At 42.1% G+C, this 23148-nt stretch overlaps 1 protein-coding gene across 1 annotated transcript in view; it reads left to right on the forward strand.

Annotated features, from left to right (window-relative positions):
- prkdc (protein kinase, DNA-activated, catalytic subunit) overlaps window positions 1-23148 on the forward strand; it is a 67384-nt gene that overhangs the window by 39694 nt on the left and 4542 nt on the right. Inside the window, exons 57-82 of the mRNA XM_088919280.1 lie at window positions 73-283; window positions 526-715; window positions 1467-1685; window positions 3320-3435; window positions 3955-4086; window positions 5313-5492; window positions 6177-6385; window positions 6837-6975; window positions 7371-7559; window positions 8008-8232; window positions 8638-8746; window positions 8844-8946; window positions 9745-9931; window positions 10581-10755; window positions 12022-12212; window positions 13475-13655; window positions 13978-14138; window positions 14238-14449; window positions 15138-15225; window positions 15313-15456; window positions 16207-16420; window positions 18141-18208; window positions 20807-21027; window positions 21388-21480; window positions 21839-21922; window positions 22910-22981. Coding sequence (XP_088775406.1) covers window positions 73-283; window positions 526-715; window positions 1467-1685; window positions 3320-3435; window positions 3955-4086; window positions 5313-5492; window positions 6177-6385; window positions 6837-6975; window positions 7371-7559; window positions 8008-8232; window positions 8638-8746; window positions 8844-8946; window positions 9745-9931; window positions 10581-10755; window positions 12022-12212; window positions 13475-13655; window positions 13978-14138; window positions 14238-14449; window positions 15138-15225; window positions 15313-15456; window positions 16207-16420; window positions 18141-18208; window positions 20807-21027; window positions 21388-21480; window positions 21839-21922; window positions 22910-22981 — 4113 coding nt within the window. The remainder of the gene's footprint in view (window positions 1-72; window positions 284-525; window positions 716-1466; window positions 1686-3319; window positions 3436-3954; window positions 4087-5312; window positions 5493-6176; window positions 6386-6836; window positions 6976-7370; window positions 7560-8007; window positions 8233-8637; window positions 8747-8843; window positions 8947-9744; window positions 9932-10580; window positions 10756-12021; window positions 12213-13474; window positions 13656-13977; window positions 14139-14237; window positions 14450-15137; window positions 15226-15312; window positions 15457-16206; window positions 16421-18140; window positions 18209-20806; window positions 21028-21387; window positions 21481-21838; window positions 21923-22909; window positions 22982-23148) is intronic.

The following is a 23148-nucleotide window of genomic DNA, read 5'->3' on the forward strand; positions in this document are numbered from 1 at the left end:
TCAACAAGCAGAATAGGATTAAAACAGGTTTCCCAGGGGGGTTATAATCCGAGCTCTCGGTCCTCTCTGCAGGCTTTACGTTAGGAACTTCTGGAGCCACGAAACCCGTCTGCCTACAACAACCCTGGAGCGAATGTTGGTGATCCTGCGTTCCCTGTACTCCAGCAAGATAGAGGCTCAGTACCTCAGCCTGGCCACCAACCTGCTGCTGGAGATGACCAGCCGCAGCCCCGACTACAGTCGCGCCATATTCGAGTACCCCCTTTCTGAGTGCAAGTTCCACGTAAGCACAGGACCTCCCTACTGTTGGGCTCCCCCTCCCCCCCCCCCAGTTTGGGCTGTACTGTGGAGTAGTGGCTAAGCGCTGTGGAGAGCCGATGGCATTTGTGTCCTTTCCAGCCGTGTTCCCTTCAAAATTCACAAATTCCATGCTCCATGTGTACGCCATCTAGTTTCACATTCACAGTGGCAGATCCAGGGTTTGCTGTGTCCTAACAATGTGGGATCTCTCCCCCCCCCTCTTAGGATTACATCATCGATTCCTCCTGGCATCACCGGAACACAGTCCTCACCCCAATGTTCGTGGAAACCCAGGCCTCCCAGGGCAGCTCCCGTTACCAGCCTCGGGGTGGCTCCGCCTCGGCTCAGGGGTCCCTGGGGGGCCAGCTGAGGGCCACTCAGTCTGCGCTGGAGTTCACTCCCACACAGGACCCTGGTGAGCAAGCCGGCCTGCTGCAGCAAGGATAAATACTAAAGAAACGCAGCGCTGCTATCATGTGATAATGTTTATCACAGCACGGTTATAGCAGACAAGACGGTAAATTACTGAGACTCTGATCACTTCCTTCCCACTCCACCAACACACTCTCCTGCTCCTGCAAATTCTCTTTCTTCTTGTCTCTTTGCTTATATTTTCCACGAGACACTCAAGAAATGAGACTGTGGTAGCCTTGGGGACCACAAAGGAGTTTTTTGCTGTTGTTGTTTAATGGTTGTTTTATTTCTCAGCACAACACCGAGTCGCATGACTCTGATAACAGGTCTGTGCACAGCGCACAACTACCGCTTTCCTGGCGGAAACTGAATAAGGCATACTCTGTGAGGCCCTGCTGCACATTCGTGTCAGCTCTGTTAACCGAGCTGTGCCGTTGCGACAGAGACTGCCGCAGGTCGGGTGAAATAGATCCTCAAGATGCTGCGGAAGTGGGGGACAACATGTACTTCTTCCCCAAACAGGCGGCTTTAGTGGTCACTCGAAGGTGGTCCCTTAAAATTCTGCGCGACTAAGCAGAATCACACATATAGAACTGGCGTATGTTGAGGTTCTACTGGATAGAAGCATAATTTTAATTTTAAAAAAATCCTCCTTATATATTCATCGTTAAGCTCCATGGGTAACGGAGATAAAGGTTCTCTTGCCCGTTGCTGTGGAAGCTGCTGGCTGACGGGGCGCTGTGCTGTTTCAGGCAGGCGCGCCTCGTTTAACTGGCTGACTGGGAGCAGCGTGGACACTCTGTCGGAGTACGCGCTGCCTGCCGCCTCGGACTCCCTGTCCTCCTCCCTGCTCGTGTTTGGGAAGTGGGGCGAAAAGCAGCAGCGGCGGGGCCCCAAGAAACCGGTAGGGGCCGACTTCGGCAAGAAGCGCCTGGCCCTGCCGGGAGACGAGGTGGACAGCAGGAAGAAAGGTATTGTCCCCAGGGGGCTGGGCGGACCCCACCGACGTGTGACAGACATGGCTGTTCCTTCTGAATTACCGGTTAACCGTTTTGCGTCGCGGGCAACGTGCATGTCATGTCATATTTACCAAACCGCTTTATACCAGTACGGTGTTGCGGGAAGCTGGAGCCTACCTGGCAAGCAACGAGCGCAAGGCAGGGTACAGCCTGGACGGGGCGCCAGTTCATCACAGGGAAAGAGCAAGCCAATCATACATGGGGACAATTTGGAGGCCACAGTAAAGGCTGAGGGGGGGAAATTTGGCCCGGACACCTGGATAACTCCCTACTCTTATCAAGAAATGGCCGGGGTTCTTTAATGACCACTGAGAGTCAGGACCTCGGTTTAACATCTCATCCGAAAGACAGTGCATTTCACAACTAAACAGTCAAAATAACATTTTAAAACCGCCCCCCCCCAACAAAGCCTTTGTTTTTTAAACAAAGCAGGATAAGTCATTCCAGACAGCGATTAAAAAAAGATGCATAAATGAGTGTTTTTGAGTATTAGATTATTGCATACATTTTTTCAATAAAAAATAATGAAGTCATTTTCACATTTGAGACATTCCACTTGTTTTCTACACAGTATCTTTGTGAAACACTTGAGAAAGATGTGACCGATCAGTTAGTTTAAGTAAGAGCTCAATTTGAAAAAAGAATCAGATGGATTTCATTCATTTAGCAAATTCAGAAATTTGCCTTCTATGCATTTTTAGATGTGCTGTTAGTGTCATTTTGGAGGTTAAAATTATTATCCCTGATTTTTGAAAGAATGATTTTTATGGCTTTATGGGCAAACAGCTCACTGAATGTTCTTAACAGTTTTAAGAGAGTAAACGTATTTGTGAACTACAATCAGATCTGAAATTCCTGGAGTTATAGATTTGGGCTCTTCTTTATAGAAATTCCAGCTTGCTTTGTTAGCAGGAAAATATTGTATAAATCACTTTCTGTGTAAATACAGAGCAGATTTCAGAATAAAAGCAATAAAACTAAAAATATTACAGTGAAACAATACGATATACTTCATTAGGGAAAGAGTTGTCTCACTAGTACTGAGAGCAGTTGACAAGGACCAAGAATCTATTGAGTAAAGGAACAGCAGCTCTAAATGCAGACTGCAGCAGCTCTTGTTGCATAGGGAAGGTGCTTTTGACTGCAGGGGTTACATATATTAACTTTTGACTACTTCTGCTCCATAGAGAAAAAATTACCCAGAGATATTCTCAGTGTAGAAAATATGATTTCTAGCGAGGAAAACATGCTAGGAAGGTACCGTAGGTTAAAAATGTTACAAATGTTGCTCTTTTATTTTTTCATCTACTAAATTGTGACATATGTTCTTATACAACTCAACGTGTCCTAAAGACGTTTAAACACTTTTGTCATAGAGACCAGTAATATATAGTACATCAGGTGGGTAGCTGCGTCAGCATGCGTAGGCTGCAAAGGAACAAGTAATAGGTTTATTCCATGCTGAAAAAAAGAAGAAAGAGAACACAATTTCGGCCGTGGAGCCTTCTTCAGGTGTATAGTACATGACTAGTTTATGAACAGTTTAATCACTGATGAAAGTTTATCACGCCTGTTGGCTCTCACAGCAGTGAACGACCAACGGGCTGACATCCTCAGACTGAGGAGGAGGTTCCTAAAAGACCAGGAAAAAGTTAGCCTGCAGTTTGCCAGGAAGGGCATCCAAGCACAGCGACAAGAGAAGGTAATTGTACAAAAGCATGGGTATTTCTGAGATACTCGCCCATTATTTGCTTGGTCAACTCTCTTTGGGAAGAAACACAGGAAGCATAGTTCGTCTGAAGTTGTCAGGCAAATTCCGTTTTTCTAAGAATGCACAAATATACTTGTTGGTGCATAATAAATTATTGTAAATAATTGTTTTCCTCAATGTTTTTTTATCATCAAAAACCAAAAGAACATTGAAAACTAGTTTGCTTTGCAATTGGTATGTGTTCTTAGCCAAAGAGTAAACCTCTGGCTGAACTCAAGTCAAATTCGTTCATAAAAACATACATGGAATCCTAATGTTCTGTTCTTTTCCAGTCTCCAGAAAATGGTATTAGCTCTAACGTTCCCCATGGCTCCATGTCTGGTCCCTTGTTATTTTGTATTAATATCCTTGCCCTGTAGAACATTACGGCTCATAGTTCAGTGAGTGAAAGGCTCTGTCCTGCCAGCCCAGGTGTCCTCTGTGCCTGTGACTGATGAGTGTAACTTGCAGGAGCGGGCGGCCGAGCGGACGTTGAGGCGGGAGGCCCAGGTGACGCTGTACCGCAGATACAGACACGGAGACCTGCCGGACATACAGATTCCGTACAGCAGCCTGATTGCGCCCCTGCAAGCCCTGGCCCAGGTCTGTGACCTCTCGCCCGGAACCCAGCACAGCCTCCAGGCTGCTTCAGGATCCTCTGTAAAGAGAGTTGAAACCAGAATGTTTGTTTGTTTGTGTGTTTGTGTGTGTGTTTGTTTGTGTGTTTGTTTGTGTGTTTGTTTGTTTGTGTGTTTGTTTGTGTGTTTGTTTGTGTGTGTGTTTGTTTGTGTGTTTGTTTGTTTGTGTGTTTGTTTGTGTGTTTGTGTGTGTGTGTGTTTGTGTGTGTGTGTGTGTGTGTGTGTGTGTTGTGTGTGTGTGTGTGATAACCACCCGAGAGCTGGACGCAAGACCCAGATTTGTCTTGTTTTGTACTCCCAGCAAAAGCAAATTTCTTGCACAGGATCGTTGGATATAATTTGTGGCTAGCTTTACCATAATAACCAAACTTTGACCTTTCTTAATGTTGAGTAAATCTTTTTTTTCTAAGGATGGAATTACTAATCCTATCCACATTTCTCCCAGTATGGAGATGCCAAATGGTTATCAGCTCTTTTTATAGCTACATCCTTCGTACCCCATACCAACACTGTACACAGTAGAAATAATTCAACGTAATGTATCCTGTGAGCCCCACAAATATCTCTTTTTATGCCAGTACTTGTGGATAGGTAGTGGCAATCATTAAAGACATGATCTGGATTGGAATCAAAAAAGGCAAGAATAAAAGGTACACCCTGTACTCTAAACAAGTATGTGCACTTATTGTACTAATCAGGATCCCTCATTGGGTTTTTTTAGACACTGTGGTGAATATTTCATTGTGTGAGAAGGAAAACGCTGTAAGGTTTGCAACATTTTCACAGTGAAGCAGCAAGAGGTGCCCTTCCTTATCCAGTCCCTTGCAAAAGTATTCAACCCTTGCACAGTTTTCGCATTTTGTTGCTTTAAACAAGTTAAAATCTAAAAACAAGAATACGTAATATGAAAGAGAAATGTGATGATTGCTTAATGTGAACACAAAGATGTTTAAAAAGCCAATGTTGCCTCCACCACATACTGAATTCATGTGTCCAAGTACTTATGCAATCAACCTATTTCAGTTTTTCACTTACTGTAACCCCTTAGAAGCCTTTGGCTTGAGCAGTCAGGTTTTGCATAAAATCTGCAATTTCACAAAATGGGACATGGTAGGAAGGGTGCAAGTCACTTGATACTCAGGCAAGACACCATGTGTAGGACATGATTGTCGCTGTGATCCTGTTTTGCAGAGAGACTCCACTCTTGCCAAGCAGCTCCTCAGCACCCTGTTTTGTGGAATCTTGGCTCAAATGGAAGGGTCTAAGAACGAAGCAGAGAAGAGAAGGATCACCAAAGAGCTTCTACAGGACATGAACCACTTTCTGAACAAAAGCACATTATATTTCCCTCCCTTTGTTACATGTGTTCAGGTAGGAGTAAAACTATAATAATAGTACAATGCATTTAAGCAGCACAGGTTGTGGCAAACGTAATATGACTTACTGAAAAATAGCATCCCAGAACTGTGTGGGTAGCTCTGTAGCTGTTGAAAGAGAAGAATTTAGAGATGCATCTAGAAAATGTAGGGATGTCATGAAAACCCACAGTTCTTACTGTGATATATAATTGTGTTCCCCACATATCATTGAATTTCTTTTTGTACAAAAGGCTGGATTTTGGTCTTGCACAGTTTTCCCATTGGTGCTTTAAATTCTTTTTCAGAAAAGGAAACGTTTTTTTCTTTCCCATTCATGTGTGTTTCTGCCAACACAAGCACGGCATTAGCAGAGCTTGTTATCCCGAGTGTATCCAGGCAGATTTTGTAGTTCGAATGCGTCCGACTTGCCTGTCTGTGCGCTGGAGTCACTGTACTGCCAGTTTGCATCAGTACAGTTTGCGATGGACCAAAAGGCAAGTCTGAAGGCTGAGGAGGTGCCTGACTCATGGCGTTTATTTGGGTTGTTGCCACCGTGTCTTTACTCGGGTGTCTTGAAGCAGGCGATTAGTATACAATAAGAGATGTCTGAACAGCAGCGTATTCTTATTCTTTACTGTGGTTCCTATGTGGCCTTTGAGCAGTCGGTATTAAGACGGAAAAACCCGTCTGTCTCTAGGACATGAGTTACCAGTACAAGGAGCTTCTGAAGGTGGATCCAGGCGCCGTGAGCTCCAGCTGCCTGGCCAGTCTGCAGCAGCCGATGGGCATCCTGCTGTTGGAGGAGAGCCTGATCAGGGGGAGTGTCCTCGATGAGCCCCCCCCCAAGAGAGCCCGAGGACACAGGGAGCTGCCCCCTGACACCGAGCGCTGGATCCATCTGGCCAAGTGAGTTCACTGTAGGCCAGCTGGAGGACATTTTCCCCCTGGTCTTCTCTGTCATTTTGAGGTTCAGAGCCACGTGACATTGCACACAGTAACTTTTTTCAGTTACTGTTAAAACTGGACATCTATCACAGCATACATTACTTTATCTTAAAAAAATCCTTTTCTTCGTTTAAACTTGAGAAAGGGCAGTAGACCTCTTTCTACGACTTTAATTTGCCATTTCCAGTTCCCATTTCTCATGATTGTCTTAGACATGGTGGCTGGATATTTATAACACTGTTTAAAAATGTTTTAGTGACTTTAGCCGACCATTTTTAATCCTCAACTAATTTAGTAAAATATAAAATCACATCTCCTTGATATTCTGAACAGATTTATAGTGTGTGCTATCTACAGAGGAAAAATACAGCACAGAAATTAAAAACAAATCTATGAAATTGTTGTTTTTCAGGCTCTACAAGTCTCTAGGAGACTATGATGTCCTTAGGGGAATCTTCAGTGGCAGGATTGGAGCCAAACCTGTTACCAGCCTGGCACTTCAGGCAGAAGCAAAAAATGATTATTCTCAGGCTGTGAAGCTATATAATGAGGTAACAATTGATAACATAATTTAATCAACTTTTTTAGAAATGCTGACTGTTGTAACAGCTCTGTAAATATCCTATGCATTATTTTTCACTTTTGCTGGTTTACTTTCTTCCTTCAATTCCTAATTCATTCAAGTATGTTTCTACAGTTCTGGCCAACCCCTAAATTTGTATCCAGGTCTCTCAGCCTGCAAGTTTTTCACTTTGTAGTAAATCAAAACATTGGAAAGTTACTTGGGTAGCTCTGTGGCTATCGAGTGATTGATAAGAACCAGAAAGTAATTCTAGTTGCATCTCAGGGGTAATGTTTTTTTGTGCGTCACTAACAAGGACGTTTAACTCCATTTTGTTTTTCCGTTGTTAATTTAACATTCCTAAGTGCAGATTGTATTCGATAGGCTTTGAACACTGAGGAGTGGATGGATGAAGGGCCTACTGACACTGAGAAGGACTTCTGGGAGATTGCCGCTCTGGAGTGTTACAATCACCTGTCTGAATGGAAGTCCCTGCAGTACTGTGCTACCGTCAACATCGACGACAGCTCTCCGGTGGACCTGGAGAAGATGTGGAGCGATCCTTTCTATCAGGTCAATATGGAAGGGTCTACAGGGATGAGGAATGTCACGGGGTGGAGAGATTTTTTGCTGGAGAAGCCTTAACAGATGAAACATTGTGTTCTTTCTTATTTTTGCTTTCCAGCATGAAATTCACCTCTACTTGCTAATTCCTACTTTGCAACCAACTCACGCTGAGGCAGTTGCTTGCTCAAACCTCTGTATATTCTAGACAGATCAGAATGCGGCATTTTGTAGTCATTTGGGTTGCTGAATCTGTGAAAGTTATTGAAAATCAGTCTTATTCTTGACTGATGTTTTCAACATTTTACTGTGGCGATGACAAGTCTGGCAGTATAGCTACCTGGCCATCTGCTTCAGAAGGACGCGGCGCCTTGGCTAAGCAGGTGTGATGCCAGTCCTGTGTCCTTTCAAGTGGTGGTTTCTGGCGCTCTGTCTGACTGGACTGCTCGTCTCCCAGGAGGCCTACTTGCCGTACATGGTGCGCGGCATGGTGAAGCAGCTGCAGCTGGGGGAGCAGGACCAGTCCCTGCTGACCTTTGTGGACAACGCCATGAAGGTGGAGGAGAGGAAGAGCATCATGGAGACCAACTACAGCCAGGAGCTCAGCCTGCTTTACATCCTGCAGGACGACTACGACAGGGCCAGGTTCTACAGCAACAACAGCATGCAGGTCTTCATCCAGGTGAGCTCAGCCGGGGGGGCGGGGTCGGTGCGAACCGCCGGGGGGGCGGGGTCGGTGCGAACCGCCGGGGGGGCGGGGGCGGGGGCGGTGCGAACCGCCGGGGGGGCGGGGTCAGTGCAAACCTCTGGCAGTTTCTTTGCATCACAATGCATCTTTATGATCTGTTGTGCGTGAATATTAACAGTTCGATGGCTGGTGGTGAGACGAAAAAAACGTGTGAAAGTTTCTGTTCATGGAGGAACTCTTTGCATTTTTTTTCTTTTTTACCGTTATGATTTTAAAAATTGATGTTATGGTGACTGTTATGACTTAACAGCCAAACATAAAAATCTAAAAGTGGAGCTTTGTCCAGAAATGATCTTACTTTTCTTCAAAGCGAAACTTTATTCTTTTTTTTTTATGAAGAACTATTCGAACATTGATGCGCTGCTTTATGGAAGCCGTCTTGCCAAACTGCAGTCAGTACAGGCTTTAACAGAGATCCAGGACTTCCTCAATTTTATCACAAAAGATGGTAAGGGATGTTTTTCCAAAAATTGTCTAATTCCGTTCACTTTTTAGATATTGTATATCATCTGTTGTCTACTTATCTGTAATGTTTTATTTTCCAGTTTCCACTGTATCTCTTAACACCTTGATAAGAACTTGGACTCATCGATACCCTGACGACAGAATGGATCCAATGAACGTGTGGGATGATGTCATCACAAATCGGTAAACATATTCCACTATGTTGTAGTCATCAACACAACATTTATGTGCAGAAATGTTGTCACGAAAATGGTGGGTCATTAAATATAATAAAATCAGATTGTAATGTAAGCGTTCAATGCAACTAAATGATACAAATTAATAATTTCACCACTTAAAGTAAGGGATTACCGAGTCCGGAAGACATATGATTCCTGTCCTCTCTTACTTTCTTCCTTCCTGTATTTGAGTATCTGTGGTCTGTTCCTATGGAGGCGAGCGTAGGGATTTCACTAGGCCAAGTGGTTGTTGGCCTAGTCACTGTTGACTGCTTTAATATGTCAGTCTTAACCATTTATTGTGAAGTTAATGAACACGGGTAAATTCTAGGAACACCCTTGGATCATCTGGTCTAGGGTACCACAGAATGCATTGTTTCAGACCTTCTGAGTGATCAACGTGGGAAGTACACGTCGCTAAACCCCAAGTGAAACTCAGCTGCTTCCCTCCAGCCACAACATTAAATTCCCTTGTTTTCTAGCCTGACTGGTGGTAGTTATTGGTAAAAATTGTAGTAATATTAGTTTAGTTATTTTTGGTTTTGTCATACAGGTAATTCCTTTGTACAAGGCATTGAGCAAAACCTGTAAGTATTAAATGGAATGTGTCAAAGGTGTTGGGAGGGGAGATAAGCTAATTTAGGGAAACAGGCAATGAAAGCAATGCTTCTACTTGTCATGGTTTGTAGCTCATTTGCCAAATTCCTTTTTGAGTTCTGTGAAAAGCCCTAACCTGACGCTGAGTAACCCTCATGTTTTATAGATGTTTTTTCCTGGATAAGATCTCCGAGAAGCTTGTCAGCTCAGTTGCTGGTGACAGTATGGAAGTGGAGGAGGATGGAGACAAGGGAATAAAGACGGAAGCTGGAGAATGGGAAGACCCCGATTTTCTAATTAAAGACTGTAAAATCAGTATGAAACTGAAAATGGCCGAAAGTGCAAGGAAACAGGTGAAAACCCAAGAGTTGAAAACTCACTTTTTAGTGCAACCATCATAATTGTGATTTGAAATATTCGTGATTCAGCGACATTGTCTTGCTCAGAGTTGCCTTGTATGTTAAGATTGACGAGGTGGCCTTGAAGGACAAGATACAGAAAGTATTTGTCAAGTTGCTGCGATCTGTATTGAGCCGCCATGAGCAGCAGGTGTGCATTCCACAAGGTTGTGACACATCTGAAGCCCAGTCCCATCCCATTCTTACAATATGGTCCCCGTCAGGATAGTGGTGTGTGAGAATGAACTGCACATTCTGGTATTTCCACTGTTCTTTTTAATAGGACTCCAGTGTGCTCCTTATCCTCATGCTAAACCACCCCATCCTGCCATTGAATATGTTTGTTCCTTGAGAGCATAAGACTGCTAACAGTGGGAGCCTATTCTGCCCATCTATATAATTTTACTAGTAGTCATTCTTAAATAATTTACTAATTCTTAGTAAATCATCTGTCATTTGAAATGCCTGATCTTACCACCTTTAAGCATATTTCATATTTTGTTCGATTTCATTTAGATGAATAATGTAATATGTCTCTGCATTTCCTTTGAAAAATGTTAACAGCTCTTACAAAGGTGTGCTGTTTCTGCTGTTGGCATTGCAGAGGAACTTCTCTGTGGCCACCAAGCTGCTGAAGGCACTGCACAAAGAGTGTAAGGCGCGCAGCCACTGGAATCTCCGATGGGCTCACAGCTTCTGTCGCTTCAAGCACCGCTCCAGCCAGGCACAGGACAGCGCGGAGCAGATCCTCAACGTCCTCAAAACTGTCGACGTGTTAGGTATGGCCATGAGAACGAGTCTAACAGGGCTCCACTCCAGGGGTGCAGTTCCTTTGAGTCCCCTTGAGATGTTGATCATCCATAAGAACACAAGGAAGGTTATAAAGAGGCCCGTTTGGTAGCCAGTAGGTAATAGATCTGAGAATCTGCAGGTGTTTTGGAAGCTAGGACATGGGCTTCAACAGCATTGTTGGGTACACCCACAACCATTTAGGTACAGAAGTGCCTCCGGTTTTAAATATACTTTCATGTAGTTTCCACTCATGTGCCCTGATTCGAGGCTTGCTTCCGATTCTGAAGTCAGTACAGTAAACTTTAACTTTAACGGACTTTGGATTTAATGGACAGGCTCTGGTGAAGGGGGCTTTGTAAGAAAAGGGGGCATCCGTGTGTTGGAATCGCGATCTGCAGTCAATACACTGGCCAAACACATGAAACTGAATTTCCAAAGCGGTGACGGATGGTATAGAGAATTAAAGAACCTGTGGTGAAGCTTTGAGTTCACCCACTGAAGAGAGAGAAGCGTTACGTAAGAAATGTAATAAATTAATCCAAGATGAAGGCATCATAATATCCCAGCTGTACAATATGTTCAAGGCTGGTTCAAGGAAAGGAGCTCAGTGTTACTGTGTACAAATGCTGAAAGCTCACGCAGATATGACACCTATAGTTGTCAGGAAGCCACTGAGACTTAGGGTCCTCAAAGATATAACAGCTGGCAATACCCCTTTCCCCCTATTAATCTGGGTGCTCCACAAAGATCAATGAATTGGACAGCCAGTGTTTAAATGATATATAGTGTCCTTTAAGGGCAGACAGACCACAACCAGTGGGATCTCGATCACAGTACAAGCTTATTTTTATTTGAGCACAGGAAAAGAGTTCACAAAATGCCAATTACTGTATATATCATGTTTTTGTGCCTGATTTTCCACCTTTTCTCAGTTTTAAATGTTGAAAAAGAGATTGTCTCATATTTTTCTTAATTATTGTATTTCAGTCTTTTATAAAAACACATTCACTGTACATTTAGTATTTCTGCAAAAATATTTTATGTATCACGGTGAATAAATGTGTTTTAAAACTTAGGTGCAACATTTTTTTCACTTTTAAAAGGGCATATCTCAGTTCTTGTATCTGTACTTATCATATACAAGCCAGCATTGTAGATCAGTATATCCAGTAATCCTGTCTTTTTGACACAGATGTGTAGTGACTTCTGAGAGTTTAATTGAATTTAATTTCTTTTTGCCCCGCTTTCAACAGAGGACAGCAAAACTGATCCCGAGAAAGAGACGGCTCAAAATTTCAGGAACCAAAAGTTACTTTTGGGCACTACCTACCATATCATGGCCAGTGCGGTCAGCAGAGACCCCAGTGTGCTGGAGAAGATCGGGCCGGAGAAAGCAGGAAGGCTCCTGAAGCTGTCCGGAGCCTCATCGTCCAATCTTCACCAGGTAGGGAGTGCTTATGTCCAGGCATGGGTGCCTTTCATCTCTTTTTAGGAATGTGCTGTAAGGAGATGTCCATAGACTAATTAAAAAGAAAAAGGTAAGATGTAAACTGTAAATATCAAAGGCTGGCACCTCTGACAACACTGTAGCCTGTCTGAAAAAGGCATAGCAGCACCTCTGCTTTCTGCAGTGCCTGAAGAAATGCATTATGGGGAAGTAGCTATTCAGGAACGTTTACCACAGCACCATAAAAAGCGTCTTCACTAGCAGCATCACTGTATGGTATGGTAATACTACCTTACGTGACAAGGTTGCTCTACAGAGGGTTGTGGCGACAGCACGGAAGATTACAGGATGTGACCTGCCATCAATCTGTGAGAGCCACACCATCTGCTGTCGCAAATAAGCCCAGTCCATCAGTCAGGATCCCAACCATTCCGGCCACAAACTGTTCTCCCCCCTGCGCTTTGGCAAGCGGTACCACGCTGTTAAAGCAAGGACCACTAGACTCAGGAACAGCTTCTATTCTCCTGTAGTATGCATCCTCAACAGCTAACTGTTCAATGTCTCAGAATTCAACACACCTCTGCAGTCTGCACTTTGACGTTCTGCCACGTATTTATTATTCTGTTTGTATTTATCTCACTATTCGTTTATTGTCTGTACAGTACATTCTGTCACTATTTCTCATTTTCTGTTCTGTAATGTACTGTGTCTTTTGTGTGCTGTTTTTAGTTGTACTATGTTTGTCTCCTGTACTGTCATGTCCTGAGAGAACGGAGTGAACAACAATCCCATTGTACATGTTCTTATGGCAAATAAACTCCTCTATCTATCTATCTATCTCTATCTGTCTTCTTGTGTGGTGGGTGGTGCTGCTTCCTCACAGCAGTTGAGTTCTGGGAATAACTCCAGCCCACGGCACTTTCTGTGCGGTGTTTATTTGGCATTTCTAATTTGTCACCTTGAAATGTGTATGGGCATGTCCTACAATAGACTGGTGCCCTGTCCTGCACCTTTTGCCTGCTTTGTTAGACGTTTTTATTGAAAATGGAAGGATGGATGAATAACTTATACAGAGACGTTCTCAAAGGTATTTTACACATTTCAGTCCTGCGAAGATAATATATAACATGCATATTAACATACATAACTTCACAAGAAACCCCCCAAAATTCTAATGGCAAACAGCTGTGAACACAATAGTGCATGTGAATATAGAGAGGTGGTTGACTGAATCTAAACCTGGCTGAATCATTCCGCAGGTAACAGTGGGATTCCACAAAAGGGCTCTGGGGCTCATGCAGAGCGCCGTGAAGAAAGTCGAAGACGAAGTGCAGTCCCGTTCAGCCGCCCATGTGGACACCGCTGGAGCCATTGAGGCCCACATGACCCTGGCCAACTTCTGTGACAAACGCCTGAGGGAGGAGGAGGAAAATGACCAAGGTGAATTGACTGTCTACGCTCCAGAACAATAACAGAGTTGCATAAAACTACAAGAGCTGAAAACAGCCATCAGCCTAAAGCTCTTGTCCTGAACTCCACAATATAGGACTGTTAGAAGAATATTGGACCAATGGGTACTACAGAACTCCTCATATTACTCTTTAATCAAATGGATCTGTGATTATTAATTATACCTTCTTTCGAAGGGAAGGCTTTTTTAGTTTTTTTTTTAATTTTAATTCTGTTCTTAGATGGTTGACAGTGATTGTTGTGTTACTGCAAGTTATCAAGGTCACTCATCTATTATTTTTTATTTTTTTAGTTTCTGAATTCTCTGAGCTACCCACATTTCCTGCCATTGTGGTGGAGCAGGTGTTAAAAGCCTTAAAGCTGAACTCCAGCGAAGCTCGACTGAAGTTCCCCAGACTGCTGCAGATCGTCGAGTTGTATTCTGCCGAGACGTTGGACCTCATGATCAAAGAGGTCTGCATATTGGAATTCTTTAATGCAGGTTTACATTTTTTTAAAGCCTGTCTTAACTCTTCATAGTATTCACCATACAGCGTGATGCCTGATTTCCAGATGTCGTCAGTGCCCTGTTGGCAGCTGATCGGCTGGATCAGTCAGATGATGGCGCTCTTGGACAAGAAGGAGGCTGTGGCTGTGCAGCACGTCATCCAAGGGCTTGCCGAGTCCTACCCCCAGGCCATCGTCTACCCCTTCATGATCAGCAGCGAGACCTACCAGTTTGAGGACTCCGCCACCGGCCACAGAAACAAGGAGTTTGTCACAAGGTAGCCTAGTAACGCGTCTCTCCTGGGAACGCTGCACGGCTCTTTGTACTGTGTTCTGCAAGGGAGCACAATCCCTCTTCACTCGGGCACACTGCTATAAAATAATGAACAAACCACTGTTTGTCGCTGCTTGTTGGTGCTGTTCGTGTCACTTGCCTGCCACTTGCACTAATGAAAAGAGCATAAGGATGACAAATGAGTCGGTCTATTGGCCCATCTAGCCCATAATTGATCTTGGGATCTTAGCCAGATAATTTTTCCTGAATACTGCCTTCAGCTGCATGGCTGGGTAGCTTATTCCATACACTCACGACATGTAGATGAAGACCCCTCTAGTACTCCACTAATTCGTGTTTCTCTGAATGCCTACCTCCTGCAATTTTAGAATGAATCTTTTATGGGGAACAAGAACCTGACAATCTAAACCATAGTCTATGCCATGTCACATTTTTTCAACACTGTGGAACCTGCATTCAAATTTTTTAAATATCCATTGCTTTCATTTGAGCCCCTAAAATTATGTAAATTTAGAAACTGTTATGTTTTAAAAGCTAGCTTGAAGGATTAAAAAGGACAAATAATGAAAATGTATTCACAGTTTCTTAAACTACATTTAGAGGGATTTATGTTTTTTGTGGAGAAGAGACGTGTTGCTGATATCCTTTTACTTCTTTGTGTCAATCCCAAGGTTGAAGGACCAACTGGACAAAGGAGGAGTTGTCAAAGATTTTGTAGAAGCCTTGCAGCAGCTCTCAAATCCTGAAATGCTCTTTAAGGTATTGAAGACTTCTTCAGCTCAAGTTATTTCAGCACAGTGAAATGTTAGTCATTAAATATTTAATGTAACTTTTATGTTTTGGCAGGATTGGTTAGAGGATGCAAGAAATACATTAAGTAAACCAAAGACGGACAAAAAGGATGCTAAGAAAATGTATGAAGAGTTTATTTCTGTGCTTGGGAATGCAAAGGCAGCAGGAATTGGACCTTTTCGCAAGAAGTTTGTCGAGGTACTTGCTGTTTCTTCAGTTCTGGAAGTGCTTTCTGAGGAAAGAGAAAACATTTTGAAGATAAAGGAAACAATATTGATTTAAGTAACTGAAACAGATGGCGATCCTTCTCAAAACTAATGTTTTGGAAAAATGTCACCTTTTTGATATTAATGAAGTAAAAAATATCTGTGGAAAACACTGTATTAGAACTCCCGTGCATAAACTGTATATGTTGTACGTTTAATTGGGGAATCTGACGTTTATACTTTATGAAAAGTGAATGTGTATGCTTTTGTAAGCTTGATTCATTGTCAGGATAGAATAAAAGACACATTCAAGACATGAATTTACATACTTAACAAAAGGAAAGCTGGGATAATTAACTTTTGAAGTTGCTAAAATGCAGGACCATGGTTTGAGTAGGGAGCTATTTCAATGTGTGGGCTGCAAAAGAACAATTTGATATTAATTTCAGACTGAAGTAGAAAGAACCATGTCTCAGCTGTTGAGGCTTCTTCAGGCGTGGACACTTTTGCGTTTTGTTTTTTTCTTTTCAATATAGAATTAACCTCTGCTTTAGATCATGCGTTCGGTTTTTACATTAGTAAAATGCAAACCAGCTGCACTATAAGAACAGTTTTTGTAAATGAGCGCTACCAGCCGCAACCGAAGGGTTTCGCAGTGTCCACTTGGCCACGTCAGTTACACTTTTAGCTGTAGTTACTGGTTAAATCCTGCTCTCATGGCGTGGTGGTGTGTATTTTACAGAAACATGCCAAACGTATTGAAGAGATTGAAAAGGAACTGGGTAAGGATGGCTCCAAGTTGTGGGATAAGAGGAAAGATGAAAAGTTTTGGCAAAAACTGACAACATCGATCAGATCAATGGGTGCGATTGCGCTTCCGGGAAACCTGAAGGAGTACTCGTCCTGGCTGAGCAACTTCAGGCCAGAGACCCTGCGGAACGAGCTGGAGGTCCCAGGTATGTATGTGCACTCCCTCCGTGCTTGTGTGGAGGCTTGCAGACGGCGAACTCCTCAACACCACAGATCTGAGTTCCTGGAAGAGCTCCAGAGGACGCAGATGCATGTTGATGCACGTGTGTAAGTATAGTATATAGTGGGCAGTGCGGTGGCTCTGTGACTAAGGATCTGTGCCTGTGCCTGGAAGGTTGCCAGTTCGTATACTGCCTCCGGCAGAGGAATCCTACTCTGTTGGGCCCCTGAGCGAGGCCCTTAACCTAAGCTGCTCCAGGGGCGCCGTATAAATGGCTGACCCTGCGCTCTGACCCCCAGCTTCTCTCCCTGTCTGTGTGTCTCATGGAGAGCAAGCTGGGGTATGTGAAAAGACAAATTCTTAATACAAGAAATTGTATATGGCCAGTGCAGCGATCTTATCGCTTATCTTATCTAGTGTGTGAACATAAGAAAGGTTACAAATGAACGAAGGCAGTTCAGCTCATGAAGCCTGTTGGGTATAATTAGTAAGTAATTGATGCAAGGATTTCATCCAGCCATTCCTTGGAAATAGCCATGTTAACAGCTTCTCCAACATGACTGTGCAACTTGTTCCAGACTCCCGCAGCCCAAAGTTGTGTACATGGTGCCTTCCACAACTATTTGAACAGCTGATCGTGAGATTAATATGAATGATAAGCATAATACTCATTGTATTTGATGGTAATTACATGCATGCATTTAATCATATTAGAACACAAATTTTGTTTGATAAGGTAAGTCAGAATGTGGTTGAATATCCCTAAAAAATCCACCATTAAACTCTGTTGAGAACTTTTGAGGTGCTTTGCCAAGTCTCTTTCTTTGTTGCAGCTACTTTGAACTGTATTTTTAAGTATCAGCTGATTTTATTTGAATATGTCTAAATACTAAGTCCTTAATTTATAGATATAAACTAGAAACGGTATAAGTTTAAGTTTAATGTTACTCTGGTGTGTTCTGGCTTCAGGTTTTTCTTCAGCATTTCAAATGCGTGCTCAATTGGGTTTAAATCTGCAGATGATTATCTTTCTGTACAGTCTCTCCTCCAGTGTAGAACTGTTCCTCTGGTAACTGCCCTCTTCATAACATCACTCCAGATTCCTACAAGTGCTAATCCCTGGCAGAGACGTGATGGATTATTAAAAGAGAACTACAGTTTAATCATTTTGAATGTATGGCCGGACTATAAGAAGAGTGCTTAAAACATACCTTGAGTTCTGGTCATACAGTGCTCTGTGCTCCCAGATACAATAACGTTACAAGCACAAATAAATACACAGTAAAATATATGATAAATCCGTAACAATATTGCTATATATAATACTGTATATTTAAAGTGTATTCCACACTCTTAATATGTACAGAATTGGCACTGCCAAACTCTGTAGGACAGACCAGCAAACAGGCATTATGTTCTTCATTATGAGCGTTTGTGTACTTTACAGCACGTAGTCAGGAGTGCAGAACATTTTGTTTAACGTGTCTGTGCTTTGTAAATGTGTCGTCTTGGTAAACAAAATACTTGTTAATCCCTTGAACTACTTTTATACCACATTTTTAAGTGTCTAAAGATAGTTAAAGGAATTATGTGATAGTTGTCACTTATTATAGGTTATCTGTTAAGGTTTTAACTAAGTGCTTCAGTTGTGTGCTTTGCAGCTTTGCTTTGCTGTTGGTTTCAATACTTTAATCGACACCTTTCAGGGCAGTATGATGGCAGATCCAAACCTTTGCCAGAGTATCACGTGAAGATCACTGGTTTTGATGAAAGGGTATGTGCATTTTATCATCTTTCTGAGGTGACTCAACTCTTCTTTATATATGTTGTAGTGTTTGCCGATTATAAAAATATAATGGTAACATCTATGTGATGATAAAAATATCATTGAAAATAAAGTGATGAATGTCAATAATTTATTGTCATTAATCATTTAGAAGCGTTGCTTCGGTTACCTATGGATAACAACTTTTGTTTTCTTAAGAACAATTTGTAGGATACCATAAGGCCCTGGAGATTTTTAGAGTTTTTTAATCTTGAGTGCATTTAGTAACAAAATTACTTCTGCCTTTTCTGTGCTGATACTGTTTAATACAGAACTTTGTCTTTATTGACTTCTTCGTATTGAACACCTGAGCGAAATAGTCATTTAGTACTTATCAGCCATAGGCCCATTTTAACACCTTTAAACTCTGTCCCATTCCTTCAAAGTCTGCTTTCCTGAATCTGATTTTTTTTTATTTGGACTTAACCTGGACAGTTTCAAAGAATACTTGAGAGTAAAGTATGTTATTTTCAGCAATTTCCTGATGGTGCTTTCATCTCTGCTGGCCATCATTCTGTCTTCATTGTTTGAAAAGAGGAATCAGTCCAGGCATTTCCTCTTGTGTGTGCTCCAGCAAGCGGAGTAAGAGAGCAGTCATTAGCCATGTCTTCCACTTTTTCTGCTGCTGATAGGTTTTTCGGAGTATGACGTGAGGAAAGTTTAAATTTCCCATAAAGACCACTACTTTTGCACAAAAGGTCTTAATTTTGTTAAAGACTGCTGGATTATAATTAATATATACATTTGGTGTTCTATAGCATACTCCTAACATTGCACCCTTAGAATGCTTTGATGAAACTGAGCCCTATAGATTTAGCCATGTTTCTGTGATGATGATAACACCTTAATTGACCATTAACATGGTAGCTTCTGTTGTGTACGTTGGGTTTACCTGCTTGCTATAGACTGGGCAGCTATTTTGTGTTGCGTGTTAAGACCAAGTGAATAATAGTGTTGGCAGTTTTGTTAATCAAGCTGAGTTTTCACTGATTCCTGGTTCCCTATAGGACTAAGCATTACAAATGTAACAGCTTCTGTCTGTCCATGCATTGTGTCATTCTGTTTTTAATACACCTATAGTTGCACTTGTAGTAGTTATAAGGACTTACATGACTTATTGAAGAGAAGAGATAGCTGATGTAATGCCTTCGATTTTCAATAGTCATATCGAGCACTCCATTGATTCTGACTTATTCATATGCAGCATGTGCTGCAAAAATTATACTTTACACAAAAACGGGCTGCACTGAAGCAGTCAGCCAAGGCTTGCTGCTTGCTGTTTGTCTTGGGTTGAGCACCTGAGAGGTTGATGGTGAATGTTTTTCATACGGTTGCCACACCTCAGATTTGACCAAATATGTACTCTTTTTTGTTTCTTCAATGTCTGTGTGGGTGGAATTTTCAAATATCTTAGTATCTTCCCTTATTTTTTCTCCCCAAAGGTTTGCAAGTTGAAATGCTCACACAAATATCACCTGCAAACCCCACCCTGTTGACTTGAGTGAAAATGTAGATGTTCATGCACAGTTCCTCAAGATTTAACAGACACTTATACGAATATCTTCAGGAACAACCAAACCCCTGCCATCTCCCCCAATGTCCTCTTTCATGATGTCTTGCCTATTGTCTGTACCTATTGTTACAAACGAGGGGGTTACGAAAATGGTGAATAACAAACGGGAACTAACCGAGTGGACTAGTCAGTAAGTAAAATAAATTATCAGAGCCCCCAACCTGTGAGGAATTCTCCAAGAATATACCCGAGTGGTTGGTATAGTTAGAGGCACGTGAATTCCTTATTCTCTGCCACAGCTTTGGTTAAAAAAGTAATAATTCAGGCACACTTGGTTAAACCAATATTTATTAATAATGACAATACAAACACTCCACACAATATAAACCCACAACATACTGCAAACCCTAGACTGCTATGATGCATTTGACTCTTAAATAATGCCTACAGAGGACAAAATAAGAGATAAGCTGCCTTCTAACATAAATGCAGTACCACATACGATTATCTCTCTCTCTCTCTGCAAACACAGATGCCACAAAATAAATGGGAGTCTATCTCCCCGTTCTATAATGCACCCACAAAGCAGGAAAGGCTGTTGAACTGAGGGATTCTTCCCTAAAAACACAGAACAGCAAGCTCTTTTTTTCAGATTATCATGAAGTAGGGACTCTTGCCTGGCACAAGCTTCAAGTTTTTTCTCTTCTCTTCTCTTTTTCTCCTGTCTTGATGTGATATTTTGGTGTCTTGTTGGACTGTTCATTGACACACAATCATTTACCCAGAACTAAGGTGAACCAGAGGATTCTTTTGACCATTCTTTCTCAAACCCAGCACAACTAAGTAAACGCCCCTTGATGTGAGGCTCTAGGAAGTGGAAATATTGACACCTCTTAATGTCACCCATTGGGTCTAGATTCTCAGAGACGCCTCCACTGTCATTTTCCTCACCCTGTGCCAGTATCTGTACGTTGCCATTGGCGATGTACATGTCAGTGGCGCACACCACAGCGCATCTCTTGTTTGGTGTTCAGGTCCAATCGTTGCATTCCATTCGGAAACCCAAGCGCCTGATTATCCGAGGCAGTGACGAGAGGGACTATCCCTTCCTGGTGAAGGGGGGTGAGGACTTGCGACAGGACCAGCGCATCGAGCAGCTGTTCGGTGTCATGAACATCATCCTCTCGCAGGATGCGGCCTGCTCCCAGAGGAACCTGGGCCTCAGGACCTACCAGGTGATCCCCATGACAACCAGGTACTGTTTCAGCCCACTGTGACATTACAGGCTGTAGCACTTGTTTGAAATGCTATATAGAATATTGTTTTACAAGCATGTTGAAAAGGAAAAAAATTCACATTGAAAACAAAATCCCTAGGAAGCTGTTGTTAAATAGAATGATTGTGAATAGCATTTGTTTTTATTTTCATGGTATTTAAGGATAACATTTCAAATATGACAAGGAGAGAATTAAGGGGAGAATTACATTCTTTTTTGGCTGTTTAACAGCAAGTGTGCCCAATATAGGAAACGTATGCACATTCTCCATTTTAGTATATTCAAACCTGTGTTTAGCTGATAAAATCAGTGGGAAAAATTGCACTTTTTTCTGCTTAGGATTGGTTTGATTGAATGGCTGGAAAACACTTGCACATTAAAGGATTTCCTTGACAGCAGAAGGACTGAACCTGAAAAAAAAAGCTCTCCAAGGTAACACAAACTCTTTAGGTAACACAGCTCTTCAACGGTGCTCACACCTGAAGAAGGCTCCACGGCCGAAACGTTGCATTTTCTTTCTTCTCTCTTCAGCATGGAATAAACCTGTTACTTATTCCAAGGTAACACAAATCCTGGTAGGCTTAGAATTGTGAAATTCTAAAGCAATATATAAAAGTATAAAAGCCAATGCAGTTTGCTATTTTGTGTTTGTAGTGTCTATATTTTGTGGAATATAGAGCTGTATAAAATCTGTTCTATTTGCATCTCAGAGTAGATTAAGTTTAAATGTTAAATCCTTTGAATGTGTTTGTAGATCATTGATGTATTTGATATGATAAATCTCTTTCAGTCCTGGGGACATGTATAGTGCTTGGCTGGACAAAATATCAAGAAGGCCTAGGGGACTACCAGAGCAGTATCACGAAGTGTACAAGTAAGTATTCTCCCAGTGTCTGATTACTGGAATGTATTAACTCATTGTGTTAACTCTTGCAAATATTATGCTCAGTTTTATTTAGTAGTGTCTTTCCTCTCACAGATCCTAATACTTATTTAAACTTGAAAACTGGAAAAGCTTTTGGCATATTTAACATTTTTAAATTAACTGGTGGTTTCTGTGTCTTGGAAAATGAAGCCTATTTGAGCCTTGCTAAAGAGACACAAGCACATCTACTCTGTTTATTTACAAGACTCTTTAGGTTACTTTTTAAAGACAAAAGTCACAGCCTGACAGCTTTATTTTTAGTTGGCTCAGGCAGGGTCCATATGATATAAATGTTAATATGTTTGTAGTGTACCAGCAGTCAACCCTTTCTTACGTATTGTGGTTTGGCAAAATACATTGTTAAAACTGTCAGCTACAAATTGTATAACTTGCTCCTTTTGATGTAGATGTTCTTTTTAAGGCTATTAAATAAACATCTTTTTTTCATGATGTTTGATGTTTAACTGACAATTTGAATTTTGGGTGTTAATCAATGAACATCTTACACTAAACAAGGAACGTCCCAATCCTATTGTTTTCGTGTTCCCGATACAAAGCAGGAGAACAGGAGTTTTGGAACGTGGTCTTTCAATCATAGTCCTCCGTAGAATAGAGGTGTTTTTTGTGCTATTGGGTGTATTTTGAGATATTGTCTGATTCCAGCGTCCTCACTTTCCTTGGTTTGTTTTATGCGGTAGACCCTGCCCTTCCGCAGTTTCTGTGGGCTGCCCTGTCAGCTACAGGAGCTGCCAGTATGTCTGAACTTCCTGCTGCCCTTGTGGTCAAGTGCGGCTTCTCCCAACGGTGGTTTTGTAAGATTCCCCCCAATGTAACTAGGCAGCGAACGCTTGTTTTTTTCTCTCTTTCCGTTCCGAACTCTAGTGACATCGCAGCTGGTGTTGTCACGGCAACTGTTTGATCTAATTTCCTTTACAGGAAGGCAAGCAGAACAGAGACAGTTGCAAACTTCCAAAGCATTGAACAACTTGTACCACAAGACCTCCTTAGGTGGGTATTTTAAGTCAGTCCATCAGCGTGCATTCTCTGAGCTCAAAGACGAGTGATTTTGCTTTTACAGACACGACAGGAATCCACATGGCAATCGAAGTAGTGGGCCAAAAGTTACATCCCATAAATGTCTCTTCCCCTAGACAAGTGGCAGAGAGTGTGATGTA

The sequence above is a fragment of the Atractosteus spatula genome, chromosome 6 (genome assembly GCF_055471065.1).
Source record: "Atractosteus spatula isolate fAtrSpa1 chromosome 6, fAtrSpa1.hap1, whole genome shotgun sequence".
NCBI lineage: Eukaryota > Metazoa > Chordata > Actinopteri > Semionotiformes > Lepisosteidae > Atractosteus > Atractosteus spatula.